Source organism: Diceros bicornis, chromosome 1 (assembly GCF_020826845.1).
Source record: "Diceros bicornis minor isolate mBicDic1 chromosome 1, mDicBic1.mat.cur, whole genome shotgun sequence".
Taxonomy (NCBI): Eukaryota; Metazoa; Chordata; class Mammalia; order Perissodactyla; family Rhinocerotidae; genus Diceros; species Diceros bicornis.
In genome coordinates this window covers 44480788-44499174 of record NC_080740.1, presented here as the reverse complement: position 1 = coordinate 44499174, position 18387 = coordinate 44480788, and the positions used below count along the sequence as shown (strand labels likewise).

The 18387-nt window shown below is 34.6% G+C and overlaps 1 protein-coding gene across 15 annotated transcripts in view; it reads right to left on the bottom strand.

Annotated features, from left to right (window-relative positions):
- The window catches only part of CSNK1G3 (casein kinase 1 gamma 3), a 112925-nt gene that overhangs the window by 33778 nt on the left and 60760 nt on the right, over positions 1–18387 (bottom strand). For all 15 annotated transcript variants that reach the window (XM_058539477.1, XM_058539467.1, XM_058539439.1 and 12 more), the window contains 2 exons: positions 10677–10825; positions 8613–8847 (listed from right to left, as the gene is read on the bottom strand). In XM_058539477.1, the coding sequence (XP_058395460.1) occupies positions 8613–8847; positions 10677–10825 (384 nt within the window). The remainder of the gene's footprint in view (positions 1–8612; positions 8848–10676; positions 10826–18387) is intronic.

The window sequence follows — 18387 nt, the reverse complement described above, 5'->3', positions numbered from 1 at the left end:
TTCCATTCTTTGTGTTCTTTCACCAACTGACAAATCAGGAAGTAGATGTCACCATGTAGTAACAGAAGTCAGGGAGAAGGCTTTCTCTTTGAAATACAGTAACTTAAGAATACCTCCTCAGGTCTTTAACAGTTCTGTTACATGGAAAAAAATCTCCAAAGGTAATTTGGCCCTTATTAAACCTTGTTCACATTTTTTTAAGCACTTAACTACAAAGGCCTGTTTGAAAATGGATGTTTTCCTCAAAGCCAAGAATCATTACTATAGGGACCTTTACTGTGAGCAACTAAGAAATTAGAAAGTGACGATTTGCTTTACAACAACTATCATTAAAGATTCTTTTAAATAGGTTCTTCAATAAATTTTCAAGTTACATTAAGAGTCAATTAAAATTTACTCTTCAAAAATATATGTATCATAAAATAAACACAACCAACACATATTAAGAGCCTAGTATGTGTCAGTGCTTCATACAGCTGATCTTTTAAAATTACAGCTACACTCAAAGTAGGTATTAGTAATCCCAAATAAGGAAACTGAGGCTCAAAAAAGGTTAAGTGACTAGCCCAAAACTATGTACGTAAAAAGGTAAAGCCAGGATTTCAAACCACATGTCTGTACTTTTTTCATTTCAGAAAGCAAGGTAGAACCCATCAAGTAATCAAATATTTATTGCAAACCTTTTGCAATGCTTTTCTATTTAAAAATTCAACTCTTCCGTCTCAACATTATTTTTTTCTTTCTAAATCTGATTTTATTCCTCACTTGCCTAAAACTGTTTCCATTTCAACTGAATTCCAATTCAATTTTTGACAACAGGAAAATATCTCCTTTTTCATTAAATCAAAAGAGAAATACATTAAATGCATTACTTAGTAGCAGGTAACTTTCTAATATACATATGTATATTTGCAAAAATAAACTTACTACTGCATTTTCCTGCAAAAAATGAAAAACAATGAGGCCAAAAAACAGGTTAAGCTAAACAAATGCATGACAAGAGAGCTCAAACAACAAAAATTCTCCCTGAAGAAAGTTTAAATCGTTCTTTATATATAAACAAAAAATAAAAACAAAAATTACTATGAGTAAGTAAAAGTCTCACTTTATATTTCTTTCTAAAATGTTAAAAGTTACTTCCCCCTGGCACCTCACAAAAAAACAAAAATACGCTTCTTCAAGATTCATTGAGCTCATTTACATTTTTCAAAGTTACATAATTAAGACGGGTTTTTTAAAAATGAGAATACAACCTGAAAGGGAAAAGAAAAAGCACAATTATGCAAGACAATTTGCAGCAACAGCTCAGTGATCCAGTCATCTAATCTAGCAATATCAAGAGTTCAGAAAGCAAAAAAAAAACGTTTTCTGAGCAGTGGAACCCAGCATGTGCATTTATTTGATTCTAAGGAAGTTCTCTTGAAATCTAGTTCTCTTAATTTAGATATAATTCCAATAAGTTTGGCTATCAGTTTAGAAGAAGCAAATCAAAAGAAGAGAAAAGAAAGTGTTGCCAGCAGTAGGTGTACTACACACAATCACAAAAAGTAAGTGAAAATACAGTTGAAGATCTAAAAAAAAATCTATTAAAAAATACACTACTTCAAGACTTACTATAAAGCTACAGTAAGTACTGCCGAAAGAATAGACAAATAGATCAATGAGCATAATATAGAGCCCATAAACAGACCCACATAAATACAGTTGGCTGATCTTTAACACATTAAAACAACAGGTACCACTACACACCTATTAGAATGGTAGAATTCCAAGACACTAACAATACCAAATGCTGATGAGAATGTGGAGTAACAGGAACTCTTGTTCATTGGTGGGACAGCCACTTTGGAAAATAGTCTGGAAGTTTCTTATAAAACTATACACTCTTGTCATATGATCCAGCATTGAGTTCCTTGGTATTTACCCAAAGGAGATGAAAATTTATGTCCACACAAAAACCTACACACAGATGTTTATAGTAGTTTTCATCATAAGTGTCAAAACTTGGAAGCAGTGAAGATGTCCTTCAGTAGGTGAATGGATAAACAATCTGTGGTACCTCAGATGGAATATTAATTCCATTAATAAAGGAACCTTATTTAGCATTTAAAAAATATGAGTTTTTTATCAAGCCATGAAAAAACACGGAGGAACCTAAAATGCATATTACTAAGTGAAAGAAGCCAATCTGAAAAGGCTACATACTATAAGATTCCAACTATATGACATCTGGAAAAGGCAAAACTATGGAGTCAGTAAAACAACCAGTGGTTGCTAGCGTTGGGGGAAGAGAGAGATGATTAGCATAGAGGATGCTTAGAGAAGTGAAACTACTCTGTATGATACCATAATGGCAGATACATGTCTTATGTGTCCAAACCCAAAGAATGTACAACACCAAGAGTGAACCCTAAAGTAAACTATGGACTCTGGGTGATAATGATGTGCCAATGTAGGTTCATCAATTATAACAAATGTACCCCTCTGGTGGGGGATGCTGATAATGGGGTAGGCTGTGCATGTGTCATGGTAGAGGATATAAGGGAAATCTCTGTACCTTTCACCTAATTTGGCAGTCAATCTGAAACAGCTCTAAAAAATAACATCTATTTAAAAAAATACACTACTATTCAAATTGTACTTTCTCTACACTTATTTAGATAAAGCTAACATCCTAACACTCTCCTACTAACCTTGAGGGTATCACTATATAATAATAATTATAGAAAAATTTTGACCCGGAAACATCAAGAAAATACCAATTATACTAATCATACTTTGTTTAAGAAAGCAAGGAATTGTGCCATACATTTTTCAACTGTTAAAATGCAATTATAAAATGTAAATACATGTTTTTAAACTGTTAAAAGGCTCTTTGGGAAGCTTAAACAGCAGGCCTCAGGAATTTGGGAATTAACCTAGAAATTATATGAATCCCATCACAGAATAATAGCACAGAAAGAAGGCATTTTTCTAACACCTTAATCCTGCTATTCCTTCTCTCTTATTCAGAGAGCTTACCACTTAGAGAATTGCTTAAAATATCACTCTTCTATGAAACACAGATTTTTATTAACACTTACAAAGCAACTGGCAACTATTCCTCAAATCCTAGTCTCTTTATTTATGAATAGTCAATAATAATTAAAAAGTAAAATACAATTTTATTTCAAGACTACTTACTAAAGAGAAATACACAGAATTTACTTAATTCCAAATGACTCCAACAAGACAAGACATAAAAGGAAAAAAAAGTGAGCCAAAGAAGATTATAAAATGAGGTTCAAAGTAGTTGACAAAAAAAAGTCTTTAAAAAGATATTAAAAAGAAGACATTTGATCAGACACAATTAAAAATAACAATTCAACATGACAATACCAAAGAAAGCTTCCATCAGAGCAGACCATGGAAATCCAAAATCTGTTATACACAGCTTTATTGAAATTTCATCTTGAGGGGGCCGGCCCCGTGGCGTAGCGGTAAAGTCCGCATGCTCTGCTACTGGCGGCCTGGGGTTCGGATCCTGGGCGCACACCAATGCACCGCTTGTCCAGCCATGCTGAGGTGGTGTCCCACATACAACTAACCAGGAGGATGTGCCTATGACGTACAGCTATCTGCTGGGGCCTTGGGGAGAAAAAGGGGAAAAAAAGGAGGAGGATTGGCAATAGATATTAGCTCAGGGCCGGTCTTCCTCAGCAAAAAGAGAGGAGGATTGGCATGGATGTTAGCTCAGGGCTGATCTTCCTCTCACACACACACAAAAAAAGAAATTTCATCTTGAGCAGTGACTTCAGCAGGTATGAGAAAGGGGTACAAGTGAATCACTGCATCTGCCTTCTGAGCATAAATCACCTAGTTAGGATCAATAGACACAAATCACAGGAATAAAGATGCCCAATGATTTTACAGTATTCTTCCATATTATGGTATTAGGAACACCTTTTTCCTTTTTAAATCTGATACAGCGTCAGTCTCCACAAAAGAAAAATACTTCTGTACAAATGTTCCTCTGATCTTTTCTATTTTGAAAAGTTCATGTGAGTAGGAAGTCCTTGAATGCACAAGAATGAATGAATGAATGAATGAGTAAAAGACTTCAAAAGTAATCACCAAGGTCCAGGCAAAGCAGGGAGAGAAGAAATGATATATACACAAATAAAATCACCACTGAAAGGTCACATTTTCACTGCTCCTTTTTCTTTTTTATCTCTTCCCAACTCTTCACAAAGGCAAGGGCTCGAAACTCAAAACACCACTAAATATTCCATGCTCACAGCCATCCCAAACTTATAGAATGCTTTAACTCTTCAGCACTCAAACTTACATGACTTTAGCTTACCCTTAATTTTTTAAAAAATAGGAACTCATGTAATCTGGCAAACAAATTTTCTCTCTGTTAATATTACTCATCTACTCCCAAGTTCTACATCAAAACTGAGAAGCAGGGCTTTTAAAAAGGGAGAAAGTAAGGATTAAAGCTTTTCTTCTTTGCAATACTTGCCAAAGAAATAATTTTTTGCTTTCTTTCTGAAGGAGGAGTAAAAAGAGATTACTGCAATAGTTAAATGCCATTTCCCAAGTTCTGAAGGCTTTTCCTAACAAGGACAAACACAGACTCACTTTGCCATTGCTACAAATAGAATGCTGTTACATTTACCATTGTTCAGATGAAGAACACTAGGCCATTAGGAAGTTGTGACTTCATGTCTTACAATAAATTAGTCGTGACCCTTTGTTAGTTGTTATAAAATAGTCCATTAACGACTACCATGAAATGAAAATTTCTCACAGATACTGTTCATGTATATAAGGTGTGCCTGGTTTTAACAGAAGACACAATCCTGAAAGTTGTATATCTAACCAATCATATTTTAAATCTATGTGGAAAAATTTGCTATTGAAAGGCACTCTCCCCAAAATTACCTGAATACCACCTGTGCTTTATAGTTTTAGAAGTCTGAAATTTGTTTTTCTTAAAGAAAGGCAAATTTACATTTTTCAGGCATTTCAGACATCCGAAAGGAAAAAAATACCATGAGCCTACTATCAGGCAGGCTGTCAGCGAAGATGCCAAGTGCTATTTAGTTCTGACTGAGAGGCAGAAGCAGGGACATGCAGCATATAGCAGATAAATCTGGGGAGAATGGTTAGAGAAGCAGCTAAGATCAGGAGTAAAAGGTTAGACTAGATGATTTCTACGGTCCTGTACAAATTGTGATTGCAAATTGTATGGTTTGAGCAGTCATGATGGATAAATACCGATTGGTTTACATTCCTGTCTATTCTCTCTTGTGAGTAAGATGTCAAAGATAGAATCTAAAAGCAGAAAATTAAGTTAGACTTCCTCTGACATGAAAACGGACTGTGGTTTAAGAATAAACTACTGTAAACACAATCCAGAATTTATTTTTTTAGAAAGGCACAAAAGTAATACAATGGGATGGAATATGATATCATAAAAAGAACCTCAACCCCTATCTCATACCATACAAAAAATTATTTCTGGATTATAGAAGAAAACATAAAATGTCTTCATCACATGGGGGTAAGTAGTAATCATAAAGGAAAAAACTGATAAATTAGACTTCATAAATATTTACAACTTTGTTCATCAATTGATACCATTAAGAAAATGAGTAGATAAGACAGACTAGAAGAAAATATCCACAGAGCATAAATTTGGCAAAGAATTTACATTCAGAATATATAAAGAATTCCTACAAATCAACAATAAAATGACACACATGTCACAAAAGAAGATATACAAATGGTCGACAAGCCCAGGAAACAATGCTCAAAATCATTAGTCACAAGGAAATAAAATACCACTACATATCCACTAGAATAGCTAAAATGAAAAAGACAACACCAAACGTTGTCAAGAATGTGAAACAAACAACTCTCATTCATTGCTGGTGGAAACAGAAAATGATATGAATGCTTTGGGGTAACTGATTGACCGTTTCCTATAAAGTTAAACAATACCTACCATATGACCCAACAATTCCAATCTTAGGTTTTACCCAAAAGAACTGAAAACATATGCTCACTAAAAGATTTGCAGGAATGCCATAGCAGTTTTATTCATAATAATAAAAACTGTTAATAATCAAAATGTTCAACAACATTAGAATGGATAAACAAGTTGTAGTATATTTACGCAATGGAATACTATTCAGCCTTAAAAAGGAACATACTACTGATACTTACAACAACATAGATGAATCTCATACATATTATACTGAGCAAAAGAAGTCAGATGATTTCATTTATGTGACGTAATAGAAGCAGCAAAACTAATCTATGGTGATAGAAATCAGATCAATGGTTGCTTTTGAAGAAGGTGGGAGCTGACTGAGAAAGAGCAGGAAGGACGTCTAAGGGGCGATGACAGTGTTCTAAATCTTGATAGGGTTGTGGGTTACACAGGTGTGTACATTTGTCAATACTCACAAATTATACACTCAAATATGGTGTACTTTACTCAAAGTAAATTTTACTTCAATTTAAAAAAGAACTCTTCAATAAAGTAAGAATTACAAATATTGCATTTCTAGTAAGCTTGCTTTACAAGGTGTTATCAGTTACCAATTCTGAAACTACATTCTGAGTATTCTGTGCTTCTTAAAAATGAGTAAATAGGGACAGCCCTGGTTGCCTAGTGGTTACGTTTGGCGTGCTCCACTCTGGCGGCCTAAGTTCAGTTCCTGGGCATGGACCTAGACCACTCGTCTGTCAGTGGCCATGCTGTGATGGCGGCTTACATACAAAATAGAGGGAGACTGGCAACAGATGTTAGCTCAGGGTGAATCTTCCTCAGCAAAAAAGAGGAAGATTGGCAACAGATGTTAGCAGAGGGCGAATCTTCCTCAGGAAAAAAAAAATGAGTAATATATTAGAGTAGTGGTAGCCAGATTTCTCATTGTTGGCAAAGGAAGAAATAAATATAGAAAAAGGAAGGAAATTACAAATATGAAAGGGGGGAATACTAGTTTGTGGTATTAGATCGAAATTAAAAGTATCAGTATAAACTCATGATTTTTAACAGATTGATATTAATATAGGTATATATACGCATACACATGTATAGGCATATTTGTGTGTCTATATGTGTGTATGTGCATAAACGCAAATGAGTAGGTATGTGTATATACACATGCACACACACATTTCCTAGTTCTGCTGCAGAAAGGGCCTAGAAGTAATAACATACCAGTAGCAATGCATACTCAGTGCCCAAATCTTTGTTTCTATATACCATCATCCAGTAAAAGGACCCAGGGCTTCCTGGAGAGATGTCTGTTTCTGGGCTAGAGCAGAGAAACTACAAGATGAATCTGGAACAACTTGTTGCACCAGAAAGTAAAGAAGTTCTCAAAGAATCATGAGAACGTGACAAAAAGACAGACGAGCCAGCTTGACAGAGCAACCAGTGGCCAAATCTGGGACAATCTGACCATCAAAATAACTAATGATAGTAACGCACTATAATACATTCACCACAATACAAATCCATGAGTCCATCATGATATAAGTCAATAAATGGGGGAAGAAGGAAAAGCTTTTGCTTACATTAGAATATCAGCTAATAAACACATAAAGTATGATGAGTTAGAGAATCACCAATGGATGCTAAATCTAAGGGGTAAAAATTTGATGAGGAACAACATATTTACATAATCTCAAAGATCTACCTACAAAATACTTTTTAATTACAAAGGGAAAATAAGAAACCTAAGTGGAGAAGCTTAGCAGACACCACCCTAAGCAAGTAATCAAAGCTACTGGGAACCAAGTGACACCATGTGTCTCCTGAAATGATGCACTGAGAACAAATCACTTCTATGGTATTTGTGCTAAAAATGCATATTCAAATATAATCATATCAAACAGACCCAAATTGAGGACATTCTACAAAATAGCATGTACTCCACAAAAATATTAAGGTCATGAACCATAAAGAGAGGCAAGAAACTGTTCCAGATGAAAAGAGACTAAAGAGATATGACAAATAAATGAAATGTGTGATCTTGGATTGGATCCTAGACCAGGAAAAAAAAAACAAAAAACATGAGAAACCCTGTGAGGTTGATATTATTTTACCCTTTTTACAAACAAGAAACCCCTTTAAAAAGGTTAAATAATTTTCCCAAAGTCATACAGCTAGTACATAGTAAACAGGACCTCTAAGTACGTACTCTTAGCATTAAATGTATTAGGCAGGTTGCTATCTCCCTGGCTAGCTGTATCAGCGAGTTCTAGTCTCAATCTAAAATCTTCACACACATTAAATTCAGTTAAAATTAAGTACTAATAGAATATTCTTTAATAGAAATAATCAAATGCATCACCCAAACTGTATCAAAGTTGAACATTTCAAGATATCAAATAAAAAAAGATATAGTGAATGTAAGGATATGTCATTCATTTACTCTAGAGCAACTTACTTTAAAAGAGTTTTATTAAAACTGTAGCCAGATGTGATAAATAAAAATTACAACAGATGCAATACAACCTGCAAAAACTGAATCATAATAAGAAACCAAAACTCATACTATTAGGATAGTTACTGAATTCAAACTTCCATACTTACAAAAGGTAACACATACCTTTTCCTAAATGTGTGTTTATGCTCATATATCTAGCTGTTCCTGTAAGGCTCTTGTGTTCTCTGTACGGTATGTGTTTCTTTGTCTCTGGATCAATATATTCCTTTGCCAAACCAAAATCTATTATATGTATAACTTGCTGGGTTTTGTTTCCTGGTCGTCCTATTAAGAAGTTCTCAGGTTTTACATCTCTGTATATCAAGTTCTTTGAATGGACATATTCCATGCGAGAAATCTTGATTCAAAAATAAGAAGATAAAATTTTAGGCTTTGATTAGCATAAAAAAGCATGAAGAAGCAGGACAAAATTTTCACAATGAAAACAACGTAAAGAAGAAAAAAATCAGAAATCGTTTCCCTTTAAACAACATGTTCCTTTAAAAGTAACATGATATCAGTCTACAGTTTCTCAAATATATATATACCCAATTACGATTAAAAATCTTTGCTTTTACTATTATGGTCACTTATAAATGAAAGTGTTGAATTTTATGAATTCCTTTCATATCAGTAAGTCTGATTCAATCAACACTTTCAGATGATGCTACCTCATAAAATCAAAAAGCTTTACTGATACAAAATCTTGAACTCAAAAGTATAAACAGATATATTCCTAAAGTTACAATTTATTCTTCCTTACCAGTTCAATAATCGAGCAAGTTTTACAGTTACATTAAAGAAATGTAAATAGTTTACAGTGTTAAATAAAAATAATTAATAGAGCACCCTTAGTATATCTTTCTTTTCTTTTTTATAACTTGTTTTCTTTACCTTTTTCCTTAGGTACTAAACATTTCAAAAGATCTTGAAACTAGAAAATTTTGGAACACAACTCTAATATAATACAGTACCTTTTTATTAATTGCTTTACACGTTCACAAATAATGTTCATTGCACAAACTGTCACAAAATAGAACATTACAAATAAACAAATTGCTTCATTTAGTGATAATCCTGTCAGGCAATACAATGTAAACATATAGCTACTCAAGCCATTTCGGTTTGTTTGTTAACAAATTTTGGATTATGTAATATATAACATTCTATGACCCCATATTTTTAATTAATGATATATTATGAGAATTTTCCAGGTCATGAAACTGTTTTTGTTTTTTTTTTTTTTTTTTTGGTGATGAAGACTAGCCCTGAGCTAACATCCATTGCCAATCCTCCTCATTTTGCTGAGGAAGATTGGCCCTGGGCTAATATTTGTGCCCATTTTTGTCTATTTCATGTGGGATGCCTGCTTGACAAGCAGTGCGTAGGTCCGAGCCTGGGATGCAAACCCATGAACCCCGGGCCGCCAAAGCGGAGTGCGCAAACTTAACCACTACGCCACCGGGCCAGCCCCTCATGAAACATTCTTTTAATACACACTTTTTAATGGCTGCCTTTTGTTTTATAGCTATTAATTTATTCAACTAACCCTGTTATTTCTGTACACTTGGGTTGTTTCCCACTTTATTATAAACATTCTTGCACAAAAAGTACATCTGAGTACTTCCATAGGATACATTTGTAGAAATGGAATTAATGAGTCAATGGATAAAAACAATTTTAAGACTTCTGCAGCATACTCCTTTTGGCATTTACTTCAAAACTGCCTTAAAATCATCCTTTAAGTTGTTTCCCCGTAAGTTCCCTGAAATTTAAATAATTTATAAGACTCTCTCATTAGTTTGTTCCTTCTTTTTCTAGGCCATTAGAATTTATTACCAACATAAGAATCTGTGTTTCTGAAGGTTCTCTTTTCTAAGTATTTATCTTCTACATGACAAGAGTGCTAGAAACAACCTAATTCTCAAACTGAGCCTAAAGTGTCAACTCTTCAATGACCTCCCTGCTCATCACACACAAAACTCAAATAAAGTCTTCTTTCATACAGATAAAATACACTTGATTCAGTTATTTTAAGTTATATGCATCCTAAAAAAGGAGAAACATTTTTATTAGATAGAATGTTCTTTAAGTTAATGTCACAAGACTTTAAACTTTTAATATAAATCTGTGACCAAACGAGCCACAAAATTGTTTAAACAACTTCAAAACACCTGCTTTACTTACCAGTTGGATAGCTATCATGAGAACTGTTTTAAGAGAAAACGTTCTGTCACACAAGTCAAACAAGTCTTCCAAACTAGGTCCCAGCAGTTCCAGCACCATAGCGTTGTATTTACCACAAGGGCCAAAATAGTAAACTTGAGGTATACCATCTGGGGGAAAAGAAAAAGGATTTCAATAATTTCCTCATCTTAAATATCAAACTTTTCTTCCTAGAAAATCAATAAACAATTTCTTTTAATTTTGTAGTTTCAAGAACTGTAGCAGTATTGTTACTTTTCCATACACACAATAAACTTCTCCTGACCCAACCTCCTCCCTCCCTACACCGTCCCCTTGATGTTCACAGTGTAGCTCGGTTACACCTCTACTGCAGCTGCATTATTGAACTACCTTATAAGCAGTGCTTCATTATTGGTCTTTACCACCTCACCATAGACAGGAACTAGGCATTCCAACCTTATATTGCCATGGCCTAGAAAAATGCTTGGCATATAGAAAATACTTAATTTTTACTGAACAAAGGAGTACTCTTTAATAACACTGTGGTAGGCATAATGCTAAGATCACCCTCCAAGATTCCATCCTCTGGCATATACACCCTGTATGATCCCCTCCCCCAGTGTGGGCAAGACTCCCGGATTTCACTTTTGTGATTAGGTTACGTTATGTGGCAAAGGTGATGTAATTAAGGCCCCTATCAGTGGCTCTGAATTAATCAAAAGGCAGATTATTCTGGTGGGCCTGACCTAATCAGGTATGCCCTTTAAGAGGGTCTGGAAGTCAGAGATATACAAAGCAACAGAGAAGCTCTCCTATTGGCCTTAAAGAAGCAAACTACTGGTTGTGGAACACGGCCACATGCCAGGGAACGGTGGGCAGGCCCTAGGAACTGACAGCCTCAGTCCTATAGCCACAAGGAACTGAATTTTGGAAATAACCAATAAACTTGGAAGAGCAGCCTCAGATAAGATCGCAGTCCAGGCTTACACCTTGGTTTCAGCCTGGCAAGACCCTCAACAGAGGACTCAGCTAAGCCATGCCTGGACTCCTGACCCATGGAAATTGGGAGACAATAAAGTCTCTTGATCTATGCCACTAATTACTAAATAATTTATTATGCGACAATACAAAATAACACGAACTCCAAATATAAAGTCTAAATGCACAGAAATCATCTGTATTTTATTTTTAGAACTAACAGACTCCCAATAAACTAACATATAATAGGTGATCCATATATCTTAACATGGCATTTATCTACTTATTCGTCATGAGGAAATGAACTTCTTCCATCTTAAACGTCTCAGCTTTACTTCCAAGCGCTTTTGTTTGATTTTTTGTAGCAATTTTAGAAGGGAAAAACTCTTTCTCAAATACAATAAAACCTTCCCATTCTTTTTAAAACAGAGTTTGGAGAACATAAGTTCATTTTTTTTGTTTATTCATTTTGAATCATTCGAATATCATTTTGAATATTAATTATTGCATGGGCAGAACAGAAAACACTGAACTAGAAGTCAAGACAACTAGGTTCTTAGTTTGGCCTGATATTAACCATTCAAGATCTTAAGTGGGCTTCAGTTTGCTTATACTAGTAGTTTGGATAAGACCAGTTTTTCTCAAATGTGAAGATGACTGAGGCAGTAGAACATCTGGGGTAGGGAGGTAAGATAATATAATCATGGCAGGGGTAGGGGAAGGGAGACAAGCTCTAACTGCATACATGCCCCCCCCCCCCCGCCCCAGAAACAGAGATTCTCATACACTCCCATAGGTATATGTCAGCACCCCCCGAACAACATTTCCTCTTGCCACTAGGAATCACTATCTTAGTGGGAGCCACTCTTATCATTTGGGTCATATCTACCCCTCACATGTGTAAAAGCAGAAAAAAGATTCAGAAATGGTGGATGAGAGACTCACTAAAGTTTATCCCAACTCTGAAATACTGCTTTTATTATGCTATATACATTAAGAGCCTGGAGCTGCAATTAAGACTTATCAAAAGTTCTCAGTTACTAAGCTTTCAAAATTATTTCTACAATGCTTTTTCCCCTCTATACCACTGAAAGTTGTTAATTTTTATGGTCTTAGTTTAGCAATCTCTAATAACTCATTTCCACTCCTTAGTTTGTTGCTTCTGATCTGTAGGGTGCAAGGAAACAAGATCATCAAGCTTGTTAGAACTATATATAGAATGTAAAAATAGACAGTTCTGAGGTTCTGTGAAAAGGCTTTTCTACTTCCTTCTGAGTCACCGTCTATATTCTATATAGGTGAAGTTGTGAAATGATCTCTGAATAAGTTAGCAATATATTTTGGTTTATTAAATGACTGATTTTTTCAAACGTTTTGAAAGGTTTCCAAAATGGAAAACCATTTAAGGAATCTACTGTCTTAATTAATTCAACGAATGCTTATTGAACATCTGCTACATCCTGAAGAGACGGGGTTGGACATTACGGATATAAGTGTGAATAAGACATCATGATCAAGGATGATTTAACCCAGGAATGAAAGTTTGGGTTAAAATTCAAAAATCTACCAACGTAATTCACCATAATAATAAATGTGAAAACTCATAAGATCATCTTAATAGATGCTAAGAAAGCATTTGACACAACTCTCAGCAAATCTGGAACAGAAGGTAACTTCCTGAACCTGGTAAAGGGCATCTAAGAAAAACTCAAAGATCAGGTTTGTGGTTACCAGAGGCGGGGGGGTAGGGGGAAGGGGAACTGGATAAAGGGGGCCAAAAGGTACAAACTGCAAGTTATAAGATAAATAAGTACTAGGAATGTAATGAACAACATGATGACCATAGTTGATACTGCTGTATGCTACACTGAAAGTCATTAAGAGAGTAAATCCTAAGAATTCTCATCACAAGAAAAAAACCTTTTTTTTTCTCTTTTTCTTTTTTTTTATACCTATATGAGATGATGGATGTTAACTAAACTTATTGTAGTAATCATTTCACTATAAATGTAAGTCAAATCATTATGCTTATACACTTTGCACTTATACAGTGCTGTATAATAATTATATCTCAATAAAACTGGGAGAAAAAAAGAAAAACTCACAGCTCACATCATACTTAAAGGTGAAAGACTGAATGCTTTCCATTTATGACTGGGAAAAAGATAAGGATGTACACTTTCACCTCTTCTATTCAACAGTGCAATGAAGCCAAAAAAAAGAAAGAAAAGGCATTCTCGAACAAAGAGAGTCTGTTACTTCAAGAAAAACTGAAATAACTACTTGTTCCTATTTGTTAGCAATAATAAAATAAAATTCAAGTTTTTGAGTAAAAATTAGAATTTTGCAACATTTATATCTGCCAGGATGACTTTGACATCTTCCCAATACTTAAAACACTTTTTGTGATGAAAATAACTATTATGATTTAATTTTGAGTAATGAAATGTGCCAATATTTGAAATACCTGTATAACTCAGTGAACCAGTATTTTCCAAAAGACCAATGCATGTATTTACAAAATCACACACAGGTAAATGATCTATTCAAAGTACAACAGATTTTAATGTAAGAGAGACTAGGAAAAGTTTTTTCATATGGCTTCTAACTCTACATTGCAACTGACCTTTAAGAAACTACCAGTTGTCAAGTTTTGGTATAGCATCAAAAGGATATTCATAATTCAAAAATTAATTAATTAGTCAAGGTTGACAAAGTCGTGGGTTAAAACCTTGTTGGTGAGAATATGAACTGGTACATTTTTGGAGAAAAATTGCCCTATCCTTTTCAAAGTAAGCAAAAGTATGCACACAACGATGTTCAAGCTGCATTGTTTCTAACAGTAAATAAAACAACTGGGAACTACCTAAACATCCATCAACACTGGACTAATTAAACAAATTATGCCATACCCATTCTCTGGAATATAACACACCTTTAACTACCTTTGGAGATAAACTGTGAAGGACAAACTTTTATTATTTACTTCTTATAATTCTGAAATGATTAATTTTGTTTTTACAATAACCACGTATTACTTTTGACATAAAATGTTTTTAACGCGTCGTTAAACATAGATATGAATAGAAAAAATACTAGAAGGAAGAATCAGAAAGCTAACAGATTACTGGAGGCACAGGTAATTTCTACTTTCACTTTCATAGTTTTTAAACTTTTCCAAATTGTTATGGACCACATATACTATTTTTGCAATCAAGAAAAAAAGGTACATTTTTTAAATTCTTTTGGGACCACAAAGAGAAACTTGAATTGGAAAAAGATTTAGACCACATTTATTTAATCCATGTACTAACTATAATTGAGCAAGTATTTTTCAAACACTCTTCCTAATATTCAAAGTTATATAGCCTTACCTCCACTCTTACTATAAACTTCATTTTGGAGCTCCCAGGAACAAAGCAAAGCATACTCTTCAGACCCTGTCAGCCCTATAATGTAAGTTTGGCTTCCTCCTCCTCCCTATCGTACCTCTCTAACAGAAGAAACAGATCCATTCTAACACCCAGATTCACTCTGCCTCCCTTTGTTTGAGTTCTTCTAAGGCTACATTTCAAAAATTTCTACCCTAGTTCTGCCACCCAAGTTGCCAACTTTTCTTTGTACCTAACCTTCAAGTCTTCTCTTTTCAAACTATCTCTTTTAAGCATAACTCAAAATTCATAATTATTCACTCAGAAATTCATAGTTGAGGAAGGGTATGCATAAGTAAATCTGCTCTGCTGAATTTCATATAAATCCACTCACTGTTAAGAGAATTACTGTGAACCTAATATGTACATTCAATCAAGCTATAAACATAATATATACCTTTGGGTACCTAAAACAACACTGTGAAAAAGATCCATAAAGGGATAAAAGGGAATTGCTTCAATTTTCTCCAAAATTTCCTTCCTTTAATGGTTTCAAAGTGTCTCAAAATTATATATCTCTACCTTATCCAAAATGGCTAAATTCCATAAATGGCATTACATTTCATTGAACAAATTAAACACTTAGTGTCCAATTTGAATGAAAATACCTCAGCTTCGCCATTCTATCCTAAAATATGACTCAGCACAGATTTTCGGTTGAAAAAATACAGATGATGTAACTCAAAATGACTTTTTGAGGTACATATTGTCTTATGAGTGAATGAATGCAGAAACTTCTTAGATAACTATTTTTTTTATAATTTTATTTATTTATTTATTCATTTTTTCCCCCAAAGCCCCAGTAGATAGTTGTATGTCATAGCTGCACATCCTTCTAGTTCCTGTATGTGGGACGCAGCCTCAGCATGGCTGGAGAAGCGGTGTGTCGGTGCGCACCCGGGATCCGAACCCGGGCCGCCAGTAGCGGAGCGCGCACACTTAACCACTAAGCCACAGGGCTGGCCCATTAGATAACTATTAATAATGTATTTCAACACAAATTTTATATCACTGAAGTATAGAATCAAGAGTTATAAATTGTTTAAAAAATCAAGAACGTAAAGCAAACACTGTAAAGGTCAAACTAGAATTTCATTTCCCAGGACAAGTCTGGGTAGTTTTCTAACATTGAACAAACAGATTAAATTGTTAAGAGTTAGGAAAAATTGCAACTAACAAACAGGGGCTGGGAAGCACCCTAAGGAAAAACAAAACAACCACAACAATATAAGTAAGGTAGACAACACCACAAGGAAGAGGGTTTTTAGAAGTGGAAGAGGTGAGGGAAAAGAGGGCAAAAGAGAGAGGCTCATAAAGACTTGAAAGGAAGAGTAATGGAGGTATTAAGTTACTAGCTGTGTCTACTGGGCTACTGAATTGCATGAATGCAATTCAACCCATGGGCAAAGCAAAGCTTTTGTATCTGTTCTTATGTCCAGTGAATTTTCAACTATAAACTTATACTCCACCCAATTCCAATTGTTTTAAAATTATTTTCGAGACTACTATAAAAAGCTATTCATTGTGAATTCAAGAAAGTTAGTTCTGATCGTTTTCAACATCACCGTTTTTCAAGGATGCTTATTAACATCCCTAATTTTCAAGACAAGTACATTTTTTTCCCAAGAAAAGCTCAAGAATGACCAAGAATTCAAAATGCAAATATTATTTGAAAATACAGTCTCATCCTTACTCTCCCAAAATTAGTTTTACTAAACACTTTATTTTATATTTCAGCATTCCATTTAAGTGACAAAACAACATTAATTAATTTAAGTCACAAAACAACAACAGGAGGTCTAACACTCTTAAACACTGCTTGGTGCTTTGTGCCAGGTACTGAAGTACTTCAGTTCCTTATAGGTGGGCAATAGTTAAGCACATCATTAAAAGAAATAACATCATGATGCTTCTTTCCATTTTCAGGTCCAGAATTGTTCAAGTAAAATGTTAAACAGAAGGGATTAGAACAAAAGTATTAACAACTTATTAGGAAATTAAAACTCTATAGATCTGGATAAGAAAACCTAAAATCTGATTAGAACTACTAAGTACAGAATTACCACATAGCCTGTTCTTTAGTAAGGAAGTTTTGCTTTAAGGCATTCTTAACCTTTAGCGCAAATGCTTATACTCCTAGCTCAGCAGTTTCCAACATGTGGTCTGGAGACACCTGGGGGCAGGAGTGGGTAGTCCATGAGACCCTTTCAAGAGGTCAGTGACATCAAATTATAATAACATTAAAATTTTATTTACCTTTTTTTACTCTTTCTCTCACAAGTGAAGAGTCGAGTTTTCCAGAGGCTACCTGACGTGATTTCACAATGGATTGAATGCAGAAGGTATGAGAATCTAGCTGTTTTCTATTAAGCCAGACATTAAAGAGATTTCCAAAATATGTAAAATGAGGCCACTTTTCTCACATTTTTTTGATTTGGAAAACATAGCTGTGATTTTTTTTTTTTTTTTTTTCTTTTTTTTGTGAGGAGATCAGCCCTGAGCTAACATCCGCCAATCCTCCTCTTTTTTTGCTGAGGAAGACGGCCCTGGGCTAACATCGGTGCCTATCTTCCTCCACTTTATATGGGACGCCGCCACAGCATGGCTTACCAAGCAGTACTTCGGTGCGCGCCCGGGATCCGAACCAGCGAACCCCGGGCCGCCGCAGCGGAGCGCGCGCACTCAACCGCTTGCGCCACCGGGCCGGCCCTAGCTGTGATTTTAAAATATTATTATTTAAAAGTGTTATTCTTATATTTCTGTTTTAATTTTACATATGGTAAATATTAATAGCTATAACCCACAACAACAAAACCTCACTGGGATTCTCAAAAAGTTTTAAGAGTATAAAAGGATCCTGAGACCCAAAAGTTTGAGAACTGCTGTCCTAGCTGAATAGTAAGCTCTGATATGAACAAACAGGTGCACTGAGTTCCGGACGTGGTAAGTCATTCCATTAAAATACCACAGCACCCATATTTAGTAGTAAAACTTGACCAATTAACCCCAAATAAAACGAATAAAGCCACCCCACTGTAAAAAAAAAAAAGCACTAGTCCTTTCTGTGATAATTCTATTTACACATTTGGAAATTATTCTAAATTTCAAAGAACATTAAAAAATAACCTACAAAAAATCACCTACAAACAAGTAGTTATTGTTTATTATATTACACTGAATATTCGATGAATATTATATGAATATTGAATATTATATTCATTATATTATATTAATCATTATTCAGTCATTATCCTCTTTGGGCTGAAATAATTAAGGAAAAAATGGATTATCTATCGTTCTTA